We start from the raw sequence: 20,793 nt of genomic DNA, 5'->3' as shown, positions 1-20,793 counted from the left end.
TTTGCTGTATGGCATTTTAGGGATGCACCGAATCTACTATTTGGGATTCGGCCGAATCCTTGGTGAAAGATTTGGCCAAATACTGAACCGAATCCTTAGTGGCGGGAAAGTAAGAAGTGGAAGAAATTCTTCTTTTGTGACGAAAAGTCACATGATTTCCCTATCTGCCCCTAATTTACATATGCAAATTTGGATTAGGTTCAGCCAGAAACAAGGATTCAACTGAATCCTGCTGAAAGAGGCCGAATCCCGAACCGAATCTTGGATTTGGTGCATCCCTAGTGTTTAGGCCTTGCAAGGATACCATGGTATTCTGGTACGTGCCCTGGTTGTGGAATGCGGAATATAGAGACCGATCATTAAAAAGCGTCAAGGTTTCTCCCCAAGTGCACTGACAATGCATGAGAACATAAAACAGTAGAGGATCAGTATTGTTTGTTCAGTTTGCTTTTGGATAGTGACATAAATACTTACATAAAACATTAGTTCCTTGCACATTAGTCATCTATTTAACATTTGTAAATTGCAATGCATTTGTGCAGTCCCAAATTTCATTAAGTTGTTTTAAAACATTTTTTTTCATGTCAAAAAATATATTATCTTGTTTGCAATACTTGAAGCAGCTGCTGTGAACTAGCAGTTGGCACATTTGCTTATTATCCATGGAGCTGAAAATGTGAAGGTGTCTCTGTTCTAGTGAGGTTATAGTCATGCCTCGCACTGATGGATAGGACTAGTTCTCCTTTTAAATATTAATTTTAAAAATAAGACATTCTTTGCAGATTGCTCGAGGGTGTACACATATCCACCACAATAATAAATCAGCAGGTGTTTTGTTGCCAAGGCTACAATGCAATTTTGCAACCTCCTTACCAGCTCATCAGAAAGTAAAACAAGTGTATAAAGGTCACATATGCTGGGGGACGCAACACTTGCATTCATCTATAGCACATAAGAATAGCCAAAGTGAACATGTTAAAACATCCATAACTCTTATAATTTTGGACTGTATCAGAAACCACCATCATCTCATCTGTGTTCACCAAATTTCAAAGCTCCAGCATAATGAAAAAAAAAAAAAAAGTGCTAAAAGTCATTGACAAATTGTATAACAGATCAAAAAGGCATCGGGCCACTGATCTGTCGGGCAATCGGCTCATCAGGAGAATCGTCCCTTTCATTTTTTCTCTCTTTGTTCCAGTCTTTTAGGCCCTCAGGGAGGGAAGTATCTTCATCCAAACTACCTGTGCCTTCAACAAACTCTTCGTAAGTAGACTTTTCAGCAAAGGGTCTTTTGCCCACTAACTCAACCATGTCACTTTTATCGAGTACCTCTTTCTCTAGCAAGCGAAGGGCAATCTAAAATAGGAAAAAGCAGCAGTAGTTTATGCAAATATTGATATAATGTGAATTATATTAACAGTGTAGTCCTGCTACAATAAGCACAGCCTAGGACTAAAAGTACACGAAGTAAGGCTTAAAGGAGAACTAAACCCTAAAAATTAATATGGCTAAAAATACCATATTTTATATAATGAATTTATTGCACCAGCCTAAAGTTTCAGCTTGTCAATAGCAGCAATGACCCAGAACTTCAAACTTGTCACAGGAGGTCACCATCTTGGAAAGTGTCTCTGAGACTCACATGCTCAGTGGGCTCTGAGCAGCTGTTGAGAAGCGAAGCTTAGGGGTCGTCGCACATTATCAAGCAGAAAATGAGGTTTGTTTGTAATAAAAGCTGATGCTACAGGTCTGATTATTAAATTCTGATGCTAATTGCACCACATTCTGTGCTGCCATGTAGTAATTATTTATATTAATTACTAATCAGCCTTATATTGTGAGATTTACATTCTATGTGTACTGTATATTGTGAGTTGGTCCCTAAGCTCAGTAAGTGACTGCAGCACAGAGCATGTGCAGTGAATCAGCAGAAAAGAAGATCGGGAGTTACTGGGGCTTTTTTTGCCACAGATCTTTACTGCTAAAGGGCTGAGGTTGCCTTGGGCTGGTACAGAAGCCTAATGTATAACATTTTAACCTGCTTCTTTAGTTAGGCTTAAGTTCTCCTTTAAGTGTACAGATGTATATACATGCTCTCTTCCAAATATTCTGGTATTGTCAAAAGAAAATATTCCACTTCTACACCAATTTTGTATCATGGATTAGGAATGACCTGCTTTTGTTTCCCCGACTACCACATTTTCGAGATACAATCACCCGACATGTGAGTGCACTCATAGATCCAGGCACTTTAATGGACGAGGGTTGATGATTTGGTTATTGGCTGAATACAATCCTTTGAGGCCAAGTACTAGAGGGACAAAGGGGAACAAAATTGCACCCGTCGGAGATCATTCAAGAACCACTTTCGTCTGGGACTTGGCACCCGCATCTATCACACTCTTATTTGAGTATCTGTATAACATGCAAGTTAGGGGGGAGGAAGAAGACCACCTACATGCCTCCGCCAGCCCCTTATGAATAGTATACCATATGCAGAGTACAACACCTTGAGGTGATCCCAGCACTATTCACATGTGCCTACAGTGGAAATGCTTCATACCTTTTCAATGTCCGCTTTCTTCTCAGTTAGAAGCTTTAGTGTTCTCTCGTAAGAGCTGTTAATAAGAACTCGAACTTCATCATCAATCAGTCTGGCAGTTGCTTCACTGTAAGGCTTCTCCAACACCATTTCTCCTTGTCGTGGGAGGTCAAAAGACACTTGGCCAACTTTTTCATTCATTCCAAACTGCACAATCTAAAAACAAATGAAAGTGGAGGATGGTTTTATGGTATTCATGTATGAATTAAATGAACAGAGAGCCAGCGATAATATTCAAATTTATTTTTCATGATCTTTAAAAAAACTTTTAACTGTGCAAAAAATAAACTGGATTTCTTATATGCATGCCCAGAATGTTAGTTCATACATCACAATCTCCCTTTCAATACTGTCCCCACAGTTTAATTCCTTGTCATCAATATCCTTTAATAATTGCCCAACATATGTGCTCTCTGACTACTCCTTTAAAGCTAAAACACAAAATTGACAGTAATGATGAAATATTACGAAAAGAAGAGCATAATTTACAGTATTTTTTTTTTTTTTTTTAAAGCTGAAATTGTTTTTAATGTTGAATTTTTTTCTCCCCTTTAGTTCAGGACACCAAGCAAAGAGGAAGTGGATTTAATATAATGAGGTGACACACCTGTGCATAGGCACTTTGAGTGACTTTCTTTAGATCATCTTGTGCTCCAGTTGTAATTCTTCCAAAAAATATCTGCTCTGATACACGACCTCCCAGTGTCATGCACATCCTATCCAGCAGCTGCTCTTTTGTATATAAATACTGTTCTTTAGGCAAATACTGTGCATAGCCTAATCCTTTGCCTCTTGGAATGATAGACACCTGCAGGAAAATAGATATATTATAAAATACAAATATATATTATGTGTAGACCGCAACATTTCCAGTTTCAAACAACGGCTGCTGTCTTAACACAATGCACAATGATGGAGAGCTGAACACACCACATGACTTGCACTTGTGTGGGTGTAGGGTGCTGATCTGAGAGACCATTCTCATGCATAGGTTAGTAATGGGGAAAAAAAAAGTAGCACTCTAATAATTGCATAGTGTAATAGGTGATTTTATTCAGCCCACATAGGAAAATTGGAGCGCAATAGTACTAAATTCAAAGGCACTTGTGCCGGAAATGAGCAGTAGAAAAAAAAAAAAACTTTACTGTGTATGTGTTAGTGTAAATTATTGCTAGAAACGCTTGGGAAAGTAATATGGCAGCACTCTGCTAGTTTTCTCTACAGGTCAATGCCAAAAAGAAGCACTGGCCCAGGAGAAATAAAAACATATATATTCCGGTTCCTTTACAAAATACTATATTGACAAAAGTATGCAGATCCCCGACTGTCTAAAATTCAATAGCAAAACCATGGACATTAATATTAATACATAAGCACATTTTACAACAGAATAGTAATTGCATAGATTATCCTCACACAGAAATCAAGGGTCAAGATTAAAGCTCTGGAACAAACGGCTCATTAATGAAGTCTGGGGCATGACGTGAAGTGTGTAAAAAAATGGGCACAACTGGAGAGAGTTTTTGCATCCTGTCATGTACTAAGTGCCTTAAGAACACTTCACAATGGTGGGCTGCTGTATTCATAAGGGGCAAAATGGGGGGGGACAGTACTTGGTAAATTTATGTGATATAGAGATACAAAACATTTCAGAACAAGCAGTAACACTAAGCAAGGATGTTGTAGTTGAAACATTTGTGTGCTTGTTTTACCTTTAAAAGGGGATCAGCATGCTCCAGAAACCACCCTGCCACTGCATGGCCAGCCTCATGATAAGCAACTATTTTCTTTTCCTCTGGCTGAAGGACTTGGGTCTTCTTTTCCAAACCTAGGTCAAGACAAGTAGCTCTGTGATTGCAAGTTTTAATGAAACATAAGACCAATGAATAAAAATAAATACATTTGGGATAAAAACAATTTCCCTCTTCAAATATTTGTTCCTCCGCCCTCACAAAAGAGATAAGATGCACATTTCGATTATTTTAGGTCCTAATCACAGATCTGCGTGTATACACCAGTCTCTCAGAGATGTCTCAACAGAGTTCAAGTGTATAGTGTTAAACATCTAGATATAGCACCAATACTGCAAGCTCCTTTAAAGGGTGTTAGAAATTATAGCCAAATGTGAACTGATGCGTTCTTCCTTTTTATTTTTAACAGATGGTTCAGTCCAGGCACCTGATTGGGATGATATGCTAAACCAATCTTAAAAAGGTTCTGTGTAATACAAGACATTCATTAAAATGAAAAGTATTTAAAAACTTTAGGTAGTGAGTGAGAATCTGATGGTTTGATGAACAGTTTACATATCTCTGCTGAGAGACCTAAAAACATTAATAAGAAAAAGTCAATTGATAAGTTTCTTTACCTCCTATCACCCTCTCAATGGCATTCTCAAAATGCTTTTGATTTATGGCATCAGAAAGATGTCTTGCCGCGATGAGAGCAGCTTCGTTACACACATTCGCAATGTCAGCTCCTAGTATCAGTGACGAGAAAATAATTACATTGGTTTTACGTGCTAAAATTAAAATGCTTCTCAAAACAATCTGGATAGAAGCTAGTGCACAGATGGACTGAAAAAAGTTATAGATTAAAAGAAAATCTGAAATATTAACATATATAATAGTTACATATATTTATAAAGCACATAAAAATATGCCCTGCCTTTTTTCTAAACTTCTATGTGTTTGTAAGAGATTTGTTGGAAAAGAGGTTTATGGTTGTTTTTTTGCCAGTATTAAACTGGTAATGGTAACCCTGATCCAGAGGAAATGTATAGTGAAGCAAGCATGTCTGTGTCAGATACCAGCGAAGGAAAGGCCGGATAAATGGGTCCCTGGATGAATGGAGGAGAGCAGGATGGGCCCTCCATTCTATATTGCATTTAGGGTTTTTCAGCTGGCAAGCTAATGTGAGATTAAACCTCAGTGTTCCTCGATTCCTTTCCTTTGTGTTGTGGGGGGGGGGGAGTGTGAGGTGTAGTTGAGCCAGGCCAGAAGCTGAGGAATGTCAGAAGGGCTTAGTGAGAAGCCTGTATGTTCTAGCCTGTATGAGTGTGGAAGCCGCTCTTAATGGTGAGAACCCCAAGGAGAGGGGAAGTTTAAATGAGTGATGCTGAAACACTAAAACTGTATTCCTGTGTGTTTATGTTTGGTAAGGCTTAGTGAAATAAACCTATGTTTTGCCTCAAGACGTGGTGTCCCTGTTTTTTTGTGCCTGGTCCTTTACTAAACCTGCTAAATTCGCCAAAAAACTATGTGTACAGGCAGCCAGCTTGTCACAGTATTTACATATCTCCTATACATTCTTACCAGAGAAACCAGGTGTTAATGCAGCAAGCTTCCTTGCCAAAATTTCTTTTTCAATAGCTCCATCTAACTTCAAAGGCCTGAGGTGCACTTTAAATATAGATGCTCTGCCTTTAATATCTGGAGGACCTGTAAAACGAGAGTCAGATCATTATTTCTAGCCTCCTTAATAATCATTTTTCATGTCACGTGGTTTTAATATTTACTCACCTATATAGATCTGTCTGTCGAACCGCCCAGGTCTCATGAGTGCAGGATCTAAAATATCTGGTCTATTTGTGCCAGCTAAAACGACTACATTTGTTGCTGTGTTAAACCCTGCAACGAAAAATAAAATGTAAAAAAGCCACACACCCAACAGTGTTGGGCCTCTCTCAAATAGTACATTTTCATCCATGTAGTAAGACTGTCCAATTACGAGGATGAACTCTCTCATGAAAAATGGATAACAGCATTTTTAGCCATAATATTATTGAGTTCTGCTTTAAAGTGGACCTGTCACCCAGACACAAAAATCTGTATAATAAAAGTCTTTTTCAAATTAAACATGAAATCCAATTTCTATTTTTTATTAAAGCATTCATGGCCGTTGTAAGCTCATTTAAAAATCTGAGCTGTCAATCAAATATTGTCTGCCCTCCTCTATGCCATGGGCATAGAGGCGGGGCAGGCGATTACTTTCACTTTCCATTCAGCACTTCCTAGATGTCCCTGCTCTCCCCACATTCCCCTGTTCTCTTTAACATTTAATTGTGTAGCCAGTGCATGGAAATGGACATCGGGTCCCCCATTCTGGTGCACAAACAGGATTTTAAGATGATGCAAGGCTTGTCTTAATAACAGTGTCCAAAAAATGTCTGCTGCCTGCTTGCAATCATTTTGAATTCCCAGACTGAAGGAAACAAGATTCAAATAATTTATACAGTGTAAATAAAGTTAATTTTGCTTGACTAATGTGATAATAGGATTTTGAATATTTTTTTTGGGTGACTGTTCCCCTTTAAACAGGCTGCTTTCATTTACCACTAGCTGTCAGCTCTGGTCCAGTTCACTTGTCAGATGGAGCTTCAAAACTGTCTTGCCTGGCTAGTTATATAAACTATTGTATAATTTACATCTCTAAATAGTAGAGAAATCAGATATACATCCGATTTCCATGCCACAAAAACTAAGGAGATTTTGTGTACTCACTGTTAAATCTTTTTCTCTTTAGTCACTTGGGGGGCACAGGAACAGTGGGGTATAGCTTGCAGCACTAGGAGGCAGGACACAATAATTAAAATAAACTAGTCCCTCCCTCCAAATGCTATACCCCCCTCTGCAGGCAGAGCAATCTAAGTTGATACCAAAGTAGAAAACAGGAGGTTACAATATCAAAAAAGGTTTTGGCGTCAGGGATTGGAGCCAGGCGTTTTTGGAATAGAATGGAAAGTGCCAAAATTTGAGATTTCAGGGATCCCAATAAAAGTCCCATACAGAGACCCTGTTGAAGAAAAGCCAAGGGATTGGGAGTAGAGAATTTACGAAAATCTGTTCCGTGGTCTTGGCACCACCCCTGATAAATGGACCACACTCTATGGTAGGTCTTGGCTGAAACAGGCTTGCGTGCTGCGCACATGGTGAGAATCACTGCGTCAGTATTCCTTTCTCCTTAGTATTTCGGTCGCAGTAACCACGTCGTCAATTTGAGGTGGTCTGGCCATGGATGACGAATTTGCCCTTGTGATAGCAGATCTGGAATGGATGGCAGTATCCATGGTTCCTCCACAGAGAGGTTCACTAGGTCTGAGAACCAAGTGCGGTGAGGCCACCTTGGCGCTATGAGAATGAGGGTGGTGTTTTCGCTCTGCAGCTTCTTGATTGTTCTGGGAAGGAGTGGAAGAGGTGGGAAGGCTTCTGCAAGCTGGAAGTTCCAAGGAGAAGTCAGAGTGTCCACTGTCAGGGTAAGTGGGTCCCTGTAGCAGGCAAAGAAAAGAGGTACCTTTCGGTTGTGGCGGGATGCCATGAGGTCCCCATCTTTGAGTGATCTCTAAAAAAATCTCCTTGTTTAGAGACCACTCGCCTGGATCTAGACACTGTCTGCTGAGAAAATCTGCTTCCCAGTTTAAGAGTCCCAGAATGTAGATGGCCGACAGCTGGGACTGGTGGGTGTCTGCACAGCTAAGGATGAGACCGAACTCGAGTAACGCCTTCCTGCTTCTTGTGCCGCCTTGGTGATTGATATATGTCACCGCAGTGGCATTGTCGGACTGGATCTTTATTGCCTGTCCCGCTAGCTCCTGTTGCTAATGAAGTAATGCTAGCCGGATTGCCCGAATTGATGTGGAGACGCTTCTTTGCTGGGGTTCAGAGCCCCTGTGCTAATCAACCCTCTAGAACTGCTCCCCATCTGGAGAAACTTGCGTCCGTGGTGAGTAGGCGCCACTGTGGTTCCCCCGAGGGGTCTGCCCCTGGTTAGATGACTGGTTTGGGTACACCAGTGAAGAGATGCTTGGGTCCTGCGGATCACTTGAAGTAGGGATCTGCGTTTCCATGCGGACAAGATGTTCCATTAAGTTCCCTGAGGTGATGCTGTGCAAAAGGTACAGCCTCTATGGTTGACACCATGACGCCCAGTACCTTCATGCAGAACTTGGCTGTGTGAGTTGGTTTTGACAAAAGGGAAAGCACTAGAGCTCGTAAGTGATGAACCTTGTCTGGTGGAAGAGATACTGTTTGTGTCTGAGTTTTGAATAGCATCCCCAAAAATATCATCTATTGACTCGGAATCAGGGGTGACTTGTCCAGGTTGAGATTTCAGCCCAATTCCTGCAGCTTGTCCATGGTGACCTGAAGTGCCAGTTGGGCCTCTGCAAAGGTCGGTGCCTTGATTAGCAGGACACCTCTGTTGTGCGGATTAGCGCAGGTGAGTCTGTATGGAAGGGCTGTGAACTGGTAGTGTTGGTTTAGAAAGGCAAAACGCAAAAACCTCTGATGGGGTGGGGGAAATCGGTACATGAAGGTTGAGTGAAACCAGGAATTGAATGGGAGACATTGCAGCGATCACAGATTTTAGAGATTCCATCTTGAACCGCTGTGGGCGGATAAGATTGTTGAGCCGTCCTTCTTGGGAACAAGAAACAGATTTGAATATTAACCCTTGAATCTTTCTTCCGGTGGTACCGGCACAATGACGTTTGATTTTAGGAGCTTTGCGACCGCCCCCTGAGATTTGAGATGTTCCTGAGGGAACCGGGACATGAAGAAATGGTGAGGGAGAGAGAAACTCTAAGTGATGGCCTCTGGTTATAACCTTGTGAACCCAGAAGTCCTGAGTCAGGGTTAGCCATGCGTCGGCGAAGTGAAGTCTCCCCCCTATGGCCGCTTCCTTTGGCAGTGGCAGAAAACAGTCATGTAGATGTGGGTTTGCCAGTCGGCTTTGATGGGGGCTTACGTGACTGCCATGTGGATCTAGGCTTTGCTCCAAAACGCCCTCTTCCTGAAAATGAATGTCGTTGGCCTCTTTAATCTGCGACACTAACTGGGAGAGTTTGTGCCAGGGGACCCCTGTTGAGATTGCTCGGCATAGGGAGTCTGTCCAAGATTGGACAGCTTGGCTGACCCACACTGAAGCCAGAACAGACCTAAGGGAGGTACCGCAAGCGGAGAACAGGGAACTTAAGAGTCCCTCCAGCTTCTTGTCCATAGAGTCCTTGAAAGAGGCTGCGTCTGGAACTGGTAAGGCTGTTCTTGGAAAGCCATGACACCGGGCTATCCACTGACTGAGAAGAAGACCACTTTTCAGTGAGTTCAGGTGAAAAGGTATAGCTTGAGAAAACAACGGTTTGTTTGGAAACGTCTCTCTGGTTTGTCCCACTCCTGCTGTATGATCTGATCAAGCTGCTCGTGGGAGGGAAAGGAAGGGGAGGATCTACTCTGGCATTTGAAAAGACGGGTAGTAGAACTGGAACTGGTTGCCGGTTCCTGCAAATAAGGTTTCCAGGACTGAAGCAATTAAGGAGTCAATTGCATCAGAGGATAGCTTAGTCGAGTCCTCCTCCTCTTGGCCTGAACTGTGGGAAAGTTCTCCATCAGAAAGTGCCTGCTCATCGCCTGAGTCAGGGAGCAGGGGAGATGGAGAATTGGACTCCACTTCACACTCATCCTCAGAGGGAGGATGGGTTTAGGGTTGTCTAGACGGGCAAGGAGCTTGTCTAGTGACAGTGCCAACTTTGGAATGTCCAAGGCCAATTGGGAAGCCCAATCAGGAGGGGATTGCGGCCTCTGTGGTGAAGGGTCCCTGGCCTGGGTTGGAGGATCCTTGTGGGGGGATTGATTTACCCAAGGGCAAGGTCCTGGAGTTTCCAGAACAGGCTCAGGTGGAATGCACTTGGAGCATAAAGGTTCCTTGTGGCCAGATGGCAGACATTTGCGGCATTTGGTACAAACTAAATATTTTACAGATGCCACCCTGGGAAAAAGGATGTCACCTGAGGTTTCAGACATGGTGAACCTGAACAACCAGCTCTGAATAATGGGAAGAGAGGAGAATATCCCAGTAAAACTTTTCTAATACAGTCTCCTCAATAGGTACAATTTGGCCCCAGAACTGTAGTAGCTGAGGTGCCCTGGATGCTTATGAGGGGTAGCAGGATTCCCTATAGGGCCCCAACGAAAAAACCCCTTCCCAGAGTGGTGTGCCTGCTGATAGTGGCAGCAGCTAAACCGCCTCTTGCAATCTGCAGTTGTGCTGCCAGTGAAAAAAAAGGCTGCTGCAGCAGCCTAATCTTGGCAGAGAGGACCCCTTAATAGTGCTGTGGACTGTGCGGCTGAGTGCGCTTCCCAGTGAACTTGCACCACAATAGTTTGGCGGGTAAGGTGCCTGAAAAGCCTTGTGCGCACTTCAAGATGTGCCCCGAGGAGAGAAGGCGCCCGGAAAAGCCTATCGCTTACTTCTGGGTTGCGCTCTGAACGCGCACTGCCAGGCTGTAGTCCAATGAAAGCGGAGTGCGGCTCGGGCGCACATCAAGATCCCCCTGTCTTAGGAACGAAGCACCCAAGCAAACACACTGCAGGGATCCCCCTGTCCTCATACAGAGCCTCCAGTAGAATCCCAGCAAGGCAGCCACAAAGGGGGTGGGGGGGGAGAGCCGCGAAGGGGCCTCTACCTTAACCCTCAGGATACTGAAGTCCTAGTAACCTGAGACAATGTGGCAGCAGATGCGATGTTAGGGGCCCATGCAGAGACAGCCACTTACCTGACTAATAGCTCAAATCTGCACTGTCTACCAGCCAGTGGGACCTCCCCCTGATGAAAACACAAGAGGGGGGGTAAGTTAGCTGGGTGGTCCGTGCTGTGTGCACCAAGGACCCCGTGACAAATGTTGGAAGGTGGACTGACAGTCTACTCAATGTAGATTTCCTGTCCCCATTCAGTGTGATTCCAAGAGATAATAAAGAAAAAAAATAAAATAAAAAATAATCTAACTCCTGTGACAGAAGCTCTGAAGATGTCCCAACCTCCTGAGGACACAACGAAACGGAGTTGGTTGTGCCTGCAGAGGGGGGGGGGTATAGGAGGCGGAGGGAGGGACTAGTTTATTTTAATTATTGTGTCCTGCCTCCTAGTAGTGCAAGCTATACCCGACTGTTCCTGTGTCCCCAAAGTTGACAATGGAGAAATATAACATAATAGTTCATGACATACTACAATTTATATTTAAAATACAATTTTTCAAAGTTATCAGTGATAATGACATCTCCCTATAAAAGCCAGAAACGTATCGCTAACAAAGAACAGATGTTCATAAGCTGAAGGATAGATATGTAGAATGTGGAATGCAAATGGCTTACAGTGCACCCAACATGTACTATACAGGGAGCCCTTAAAGGTATACTGTCATGGGAACATTTTTTTTTCTTCAAAACGCATCAGTTAATAGAGCTGCTCCAGTACAATTCTGCACTGAAATCAGTTTCTCAAAAGAGAGAACAGATTTCTTATATTTCATTTTGAAATCTGACATGGGGCTGTTTAACAGCTGCCCCCAGCCATGTGACTTCTGCTTTGATAAACTTCAGTTACTGAATGTGACTATAGTGATATAACCTCCTCCCAGCAGCCTAACAACAGGACAATGGGGAAGGTAACCAGATAGCAGCTCCCTAACACAAGATAACAGCTGCCTGGTAGATATAAGGACAATAATCAATAGTAAAATCCAGGTCCCACTGTGACACATTCAGTTACATGGAGTAGGAGAAACAACAGCCTGCCAGAAATCAGTTCCATCCTAAAGTGCTGGCTCTTTCTAAAGGCAAATGACCAGGCAAAATGATCTGAGGTGGCTGCCTACACATCAATATTACAACTAAAAAATATATACTTGCTGATTCAGGAATGAAATTTCATATGGTAGAGTGAATTATTTGCAGTGTAAACCGTGTAATCTAGAAATAAAAACGACATCATATAAATCGTGACAGAATCCCTTTGAGCAATATAAGGTTGATTTAGGCAGGAAAAAGCAGCAACCTATTCCAGAGGTTTAGATTAGATTTGTTACCTGGCAGAACAAGGTAATCTAAGTACAAGACTTGTCCTCCTGAAAAAACTCCAAGTTGGAAAATAAGCATTCAACTCAAATATCACTGTAACTACCATTCATGATGCCCTCAATTTCATCCTTATAGTTGTCACAAAAAGGATTTAGAAGTGTTAATTCTTCACAAAAAAAGAAAGCAATATGCTGCACCTCCATAAAAAGCAAATTTAAAGATAAAGGTAGGGAAGGGCTCAAAGCTTTAGGCTTCCCCCAACTCCTCTTCTTCAAAGAATGGTATATATGTTATATATGTTGGTTTGAGGGGTCTAAAATGGCACCTAATACATAGTAAAATGTAATATACCATAACTCTGTACTTACCATCCATTTCAACCAGGAGTTGATTGAGTGTGTTCTCCTGCTCACTTTGACCACCAAAGTTCCCACGACCTCTCTTTCTGCCAACTGCATCGATCTCATCAATGAAAAGGATACAAGGGGCATTTTTTCTTGCCAATACAAATAAATCACGCACCTTACATTAGACAAAAAACAAAGTTTATACATATAGACATAGAGTTTACAAAAAAACCTGTTCTGAAGCAGTGAAGTAATCACATAAATGAAGGCAAATTACTATAACCTATAGACTTTACACTTTAATTTTCTATACTTAAAATATAGTAACTTTTTTTTTTTTTTATTATTCAATAAATGTATTCACTGCAGTGTAACAATTCCTTAAAGGAGCAGTATACTTTTTCAACATGAGCTCAACGAATAGAGCTTGTGCTGAACAGTTTATCTATTGTTTCAATAACAAAAAAAACATGGATTGTGTTATTTCTTGAATTAAACTGAAGTTCCTCCATGTTCTTGCGAGATAGATAATTAGATTACCAGTATACAACCCCCTCGCTTCACTCTTTCTTGAGGTTGTTTTGTTAGGAGTTCATTATGCAGCTGGATTATTTGTTCACTGGTAATCTAATTGTTTCCTTCACAAAAAAACAAACAAACATGAAGTAGCTTCAATTAACTATTACTAAAACACAAGTTGAAAAATATTCTATCCCTTTAAATTCTGGTCTATATTAAAGAACTATTTTTAGCTGTATAGCCCTTTCGACAAGCAGATTCACACTTCACCTGGGCCTTAGTTTACAGCCCCTTTCTTTAAAATATGTCATAGGACTGCCAAAATACAAATAACAAAAGTCTTATAGTAAAACAATCTGAACATCCCAGGGATGAGTCACATTTAGGTGCATACATGGTCTCCCATCCAAAAATTGTATGTTGCAAAGCAATGCTATGTAGAAAATGTTATGTTGCAACTCTTACTTAAAAAAAATACTGTCATGGGAATTTTTTTTTTTGAAAGTGTCAGGTTTTAGTGCTGCTTCAGCAGAATTCTGCACTAAAATCTGTTTCTCAAAAGAACAAACAGATTTTTTTTTATATTTCATTTTGAAATCTGACATGGGGCTAGACATAATAAGTTTCCCAGCTGACCCCAGTCAAGTGACTTGTGCTCTGATAAACTTCAGTCACTCTTTACTGCTGTACTGCAAGTTGGAGTGATATCACCCTCTCCCTTTCCCCCCTGCAGCCTAACAAAAGAACAATGGGAAGGTAACCAGATAGCAGCTTTTTAACACAAGATAACAGCTCCCTGGTAGAACAAAACTCAGTAGTAAAACCCAGGTCCCACTGGGACACATTCAGTTAGATTGAGTAGGAGAAACAACAGTCTGCCAGAAAGCAGTTCCATTCTAAAGTGCTGGCTCTTTCTGAAAGCACATGACCAGGCAAAATTACCTAAGATGGCTGCACCTATATTACAACTAAAAAAAATAAAAATACACTTGCTGGTTCAGGAATTAAAATGTTATATAGTAGAGTGAATTATATGCAGTGTAAACAGTGCAATTTAGAAAAACGACACCATAAAAATCATGACAGAATCCCTTTAATACAAGTTGCTTTAGTGTGCGAGTTGACAAAATGGAAGAATGCAATGGATTTCATTTCTAAACTATGAAAATGGGCCATGCAATATTTTCCTTATTTGGCACTAAATGAATATCCACTAAAACACCAGAAATTTTGCTTCATGATTAATGTGTATCCCTCCCAACATTTGGCTTTTGAACTCACTCTGGCTGGTCCAACACCAACAAACATCTCTAGGAACTCTGAGCCATTGACTGTGATGAAAGGGACATTGGCTTCTCCTGCTGTAGCTTTTGCCAGCAATGTCTTCCCTGTGCCAGGAGGACCAGTCAGAATGGCACCCTGTAAGAGGGGAACATGATTTTCTTTAGTTACAAAAAGATACATTGCAAAGCCACCAACGGCTTTCTTGAATAACGGGATATGAAGCACACCATCTTCCGGCTTTGCCTTTTAAGCATTTTATTACAGCAGAAAAGTAACACAAGCTTTTGGGGAGAACCCCTTCCTCAGGTGCATTTGAGAAAGGAGTTCTCCCCGAAAAGCTTCTGTTACTTTTCTGCTGAAATAAAATGCTTTAAAGGCAAAGCTGGAGGATGGTGTGTTTCATATCCTGTTATTCAAGAAAGTAATTGGTTGGCTTGGAGGCCACTTGGGAGTGGATGCACCCAAAAAGAAGTGGTGTGCTGAAGAAAAAAAAAAAAAAAAAAATTAAAAGTATTGAAAGCCACCAACTGCATACGTTTTCACACCAAGCCTTTTTGAGAAAAGGCTTTTGAATTTGTGCACAATTTTGCACCTCCCTGCTCTCGTGCAACATATATAGAAACATTTATTAGGTACAAATGCCTGTCTTTGCCATTGAAAACACTCGTGTCTATTTCACCATAAAGTAAAATTAATTTCACATATTCGTTAGCCATAGTTTATTTCATGTAAATTAACTGAAGTTTTGATTCACCTTTGGTATTTTTGCACCCAAATCTTGATATTGCTTTGGATTTTTCAGGAAATTAACAAATTCCATTATCTCGAGTTTTGCTTCTTCACATCCAGCTACATCCTTGAATTTCACATCAATTTCATCCTTAAGCACTTTTGCCGTTGTCTCTCCAACACTGAACAGGCCTCCCATACCACGGCCTTGCCTTCCTCCAGCTGGCCCCCTTCTCAGTGTGTACAGAAGGAAGCCAATGATCAGTACTGTAGGAAGCATGCTCAGCAGGAAGGAACTGTAAATATGATGACCAGATTAAAAAACAGTTGTGAAACAAGAACCTACTTCTCAGTAATAAAATCCATTAAATTGTTGTGCCATTTTTAATGTGTGTATTCCAAGATGTTTTACAATAAAGTTAAAAAAAAAGCCAAACCCTTATTTTTCCTGCATTTTTATTTGATGCAAATGTTTAGAGATCTATTACCCTAGCTGCCCCTGCATTTTAAAATATGCTGTAGTAATAAAATCACAGCACTGCTCTTACCCATCACTTTCAGAAGAATAGACCACTGGTATCCTGTTTTCTGCTTCTATACCAAGCTCTTGCTGCACAGTTTCCAAATTTCTCTCAAAAGTGTCCACACTGCCAATATTAAACCAGACATACCGCTATAAAAAAGAAAGACAAATGTAAAATGTATATATTCTTCTGAATTACAAATAAAGACAACTTTTTAACAGCATTCATGAAATGGAGAGGAGCCTCCTCTCCAAGCTAAAGTATCTCTACTATATTTGCAGGGATATCCAAGACTGTAAACAAGCATTCACTTTCCAAGTTTACCCTTTTCTCTGATTTTTGGACAAAATGGTAAAGAGATACTTAATTGTATCTTAAATGTATACTTAAATGTATAAATAAGTAGTTGCTGATTTGTTATATAACCATACTGCATATTAAATTAAATCAGTTGCGAGGGGTCAGGAAGGTCCATAGAAATGCTTTTACACAGCTCCTTTAATTGTTGTTCTAGTGCAGTATACCTATCCATCGGAGACTGCAATAGGCTTATAGTATCACAAGCCCACTTGTTTTAAAACACTGGCACCCCAACTATATTAGTGCAGCATTTTCTAGACTCTGCTCCCGAGACATTGTTGGAATAGTAAGCTCCAGAATATAATCAAATATTAAAGTAAGCTGGAAGTTGTAGTCCAGAAGCTTCCCAAGTACCCAAGGTTAAGATAAATACTAAAAAATACTGCAAAATTGGTAGACAATTCAGTATATAAAAAATAGATAGTACCACAAAACTTTGCCAAACTTTTGTAAAAACTATTTTAGAATCATGAAGTATGCCAGTTAGAGGGCTCCTGTACTTTCAGGATAATACAGCATCCTTATGTAATCTAGCCTAATTCTTGGTCAGGATATTGCTATGCTTTAAAGAAAATGGTACACTACAACAAGACAGACTTGTAAAATGACTTTACCCCATCAACGGGTGACTTTCCTTGTGTAAATATGACTCTCACAAAGCGTTTATTAACAACCTCTAGACGGTCCACCTACAAAACAAATGACAAAGTGAAATATATTTGCAACTGCCCCATCGATATTTTTAAAAGGCATTTAGCAGTTAAACAGCTGGAATAATTGTCCATGTTCTTTATTAGACCAGTTATGGGACCTGTTATGGATCCCATACCTGTATATCCCATGTTGACACCACAGCAGTGGTGTGTGAAAACAAATGCAAGGTCAATATCGGATCTACTGTTACAAAAAAAACAAAAAGCAACCCCCAGCAGCCATAAAATATCAGTGGGTTTCTAGGAGTTATAGTTGAAATACATCTGGGCATCTTGAAGTTGGCGGCACTGTTCTCACTTACCATATCTTTTGATAAGTAATTATTGATAAAGTCCTTCCAAGTAATCTCTCTACCAGAGTTCCTGAAGAAGAAATAATAGGTAATGCCGGCCCACAAACCAGCACTTGCCATGAAATAGAATCTGAATTCTTTATCGTCCCATGGAACTTCCCCCTGCAAATGAAATAAAATGAGGATAAGAAAATAAAAATGACATCTTCCTTCACTAAAATCTGTAATAGATTATTTCAAGTATATGAATTTTCTGGTATTAGCAGAAACGATGCCCACTACATAATTTATTACTACCTTACACAAGTGACTTTATAAAGCATGTTTAAAAGGCTAAGGTTCTGCAGCACATTATCTGCTCCTAAATAGGCAATTTTTTAGGCCGTCGCACTACAATTATGCAAGTCATTCATGTGACATTACAATTTAAAAAGCACAATTTGAGAGACCTTCTGTAATCTTGACCACCATGTTGAGTCTTCTTTCTTTCCACTTCCCTTTCCACCTCGCTTACCCCCTCCTCCAGAATTACTGTTCCCTCCTGTGGACTGTTGGTTTTCATTTCGATTAGCATCTATAGGATCAGGAAACTTAGTTTAGAACAAATAACTGGCATACTGAATAGTTGTTTGCATTACAACACAGATTACATCATGAAGATCAGGTCCACTTGTAGTATTCCTAGTGCTTATTAACATGCAATATATTCACATGTAAGTAACAAATTAGTTCAACAGTAGTGCAATTTTGACATAAGCACTTAAACATACATTATGTGTAGGAAACCTAATTGCACAAACAAAATATGTATCACTGGGTTTTTAAGGTTCAAAGCAGTGCAGGACCTCGCACACCCTGTAGAACGACAAAGACACCTGGTGCACAAGAGTAGAGGTTCGGCCACCTCACGACAGGGTACAACTCAACAAAATCCAATATACTATACTTCTAGATCAACTAATAAAAATGAACGTGCCCCAAAAGGTAAACAAAACAGACCCTCTCCCAAATAAATACCTTTTAAGCCATTCGACGTTCCCTTGCTATCATTTGCTTTCTTGCCATTTTTGCCATTAGGGAAATATTTCTCAAAACCTGTGGGGACAGAAAAAGAAAGCTAAGTACCTGGTGTATTAAATATCAAATGAAAAAAACATATGGATTACCAAGAGATTTGCATAAACATGAACAGAGAATTCAGTGAAATTTTAAGAGTGCTTTACAATCATGCCATACTTACAAGAAGCGCTAGTTTTTCCTGTCTGACCTTAGCAAAAACAGTTCATAACTTTAAGGGGGTTATTTACAAAAACTCTTATTTTTCTGGTTGCGCTTTTTGGGGCAAAAACTTGAAATTTTCATGGAAAAAAAACTATAATTTTTCGAGATTTATTATACCCCGACAGCCAAATCTGAAAATCTGGCATCTCAAACCTGTCAAGGTCATGTTTAAGTCAATGGCAGATGTCCCTATTCTAATTTGGAGATATTGTGGTCTACACTGGGTTTAACGTTTGGGGTTTTCAGGCAATAACCCCCCAATAAATCGAGTGATTTGGGAGAAAAATCAGAAAAAAATCATATGATTTGGGGTTTTGCTAAATTTTATCGAGTCTTTCCGCAATCTGCTTTATTTGAGTTATATAAATGATAAATATGGCAAAATCATGCCTTGAGCTTTGTTTAATAAAAAATAAGATAAATTCGGATTTTAGTAAATAACCCACTAAGAGTTGTACCTTTTGGGGGCTGAGAAGAGAGTCTCCTGTAAGCAGCAAGAAAATTAGCCCATGTCCTTTCTTTCCCAGATGAATTTACTTGGGTGTGGATCTGAAAAAAAGAAATTTGGTGTGTCAAATTATTGTAGCATTCTGAAAGGAATCCTATTACAGAGGTTGTTCACCATTGAGATAAATTTTAGTATGATGTAGAGAGTGATATTCTAAGACAATTTGCAATTGGTTTTCATTTTTTACTATTGAAGGTTTTTGAGATATTTAGCTTTTTATTCAGCAGCTCTCCGATTTGCATCTTAACCAATCTGGTAACTAGGGTCCAAATTATCCTAGCAACCATGCATTAATTTGAATAACAGACTGGAATATGAATAGGAGAGGGCCTGAATAGAAGGATCAGTAATAAAAAGTAGCAATAACAATACATTTGTAGCTTTACAGAGCATTTGTTTTTAAAAAGGGAGTCAGTGACGCCCATTTGAAAGTTGCAAAGAGTCAGAAGAAGAAAAAGGCAAATAACTATAAAAATAAATAATGAAAACCAATTGAAAAGTTGCTTAGAATTAGACATTCTAGAACATAATAAAAGTTACCTTAAAGGTGAACCACCCCTTTCAGCTTATTTTACATATTACATAGATAAAGTGATTTTAGTTTGAGAACTCTAGTCTACAGGATAGGTTACCTTCTTTGGCCAAAATACTGCATGGAATGTCTGCCTGTTGTGAAATCTGGGGTAAGGGCTACTTCAGTGCCTTACATAATGCTGATATCACACCAAGGTGACATTTTTTCCCACTGAGAGAGATATATATATATATATATATATATATATATATATATATATATATATATATATATATATATATATATATATATATATATATATATATATATATATATCTGAATTATCAGTGGTTCTTGGCCAACTGCTAAGTCACCAAAATAGCAAACATTCACTGTGTGTCTGGGACAAGAAACATCTCAACTGGCTGCATTTAAACACGGAGTATAAATATGTACCGAAGCATATATGTGTTTTATATTTTACTGCTGTCATTCTGATTGCAACTGTGTCATATACAATTTGTTTGTGAGGACTGGCTGAGGCACTGAGAAATAGCATGAGGATGGCTTGCATTAAAGTCACAGTAGATATATATATATATATATATATCTTCTCACTTAAAGGCCTGTCTCTTCACAGGTGCTGGGACTGAAATGGAGTAGTGACATGGAGTAGAGTATTGACATGGAGTGGAGTAGTGACATGGAGTAGGTATGATTGGCTCCCCTCACAAACTGCTAATATGAGTAGAACAGGCACATTAGGAAACAGGAAGGTGACTGCATTCATCTAGCCACTACAAAAAAAATAGATGGGTAATAGTTGCCCCTAACACAAGATACATGTATATTAATAAAAAGTGAAAGGCTTGCTTGCAGACTGCCAGTTGCTGACACAGAGTCTCAGCCTACATGTCAATGGCACATATCCCCTATTCTGGCACACCACGCATGAAGTAGCCCTGGTCCTCAGCACTAGCAGCAGGTAGAACATAAGGTGACTCACTCTGCCCAAGCACCAGGCCCCTGCTCTGCCGGCAGCAGGTCGGGGTAGAAGCTGTACAAGAGTCCCCGTCAGTGCCCGCCCAGCGCAGGAGAGCAACAGACAGCGATGCGCCATTCAGCACCCGTAGCGCAGCAGCGCTGGATTTAGCCCCGCGTCTATCTTGAAAGTATTCCTCACTGTGCGACCTCCACTTGGCCTGCTCACAACCACGCCCCATGCGCGACCGACGTGCCGACGTACCACCAATCATCGCACAGCGTCC

The 20,793-nt window shown here is 40.3% G+C and overlaps 1 protein-coding gene across 1 annotated transcript; it reads right to left on the bottom strand.

Moving 5' to 3' along the window:
• Positions 1-429: 429 nt before the first annotated feature.
• Positions 430-20,765, bottom strand: LOC108719188 (AFG3-like protein 2). The gene is made up of 17 exons (XM_018267871.2): positions 20,532-20,765; positions 18,962-19,052; positions 18,240-18,317; positions 17,672-17,796; positions 17,232-17,384; positions 16,831-16,905; positions 15,881-16,005; positions 15,358-15,628; positions 14,601-14,738; positions 12,822-12,975; positions 6,127-6,234; positions 5,920-6,045; positions 4,974-5,084; positions 4,318-4,433; positions 3,213-3,413; positions 2,567-2,761; positions 430-1,359 (listed from the first exon to the last, which is right to left on the bottom strand). The coding sequence occupies exons 1-17, from the start codon at positions 20,643-20,645 to the stop codon at positions 1,117-1,119; spliced, it is 2,424 nt and encodes an 807-aa protein (XP_018123360.1). The 5' UTR covers positions 20,646-20,765; the 3' UTR covers positions 430-1,116.
• Positions 20,766-20,793: the final 28 nt, after the last annotated feature.

The sequence above is a fragment of the Xenopus laevis genome, chromosome 6L, assembly GCF_017654675.1.
Source record: "Xenopus laevis strain J_2021 chromosome 6L, Xenopus_laevis_v10.1, whole genome shotgun sequence".
NCBI classification, from domain to species: Eukaryota; Metazoa; Chordata; class Amphibia; order Anura; family Pipidae; genus Xenopus; species Xenopus laevis.
Note: the sequence above shows the minus strand (reverse complement) of the source record. Positions and strands in the feature narration are given on the sequence as shown.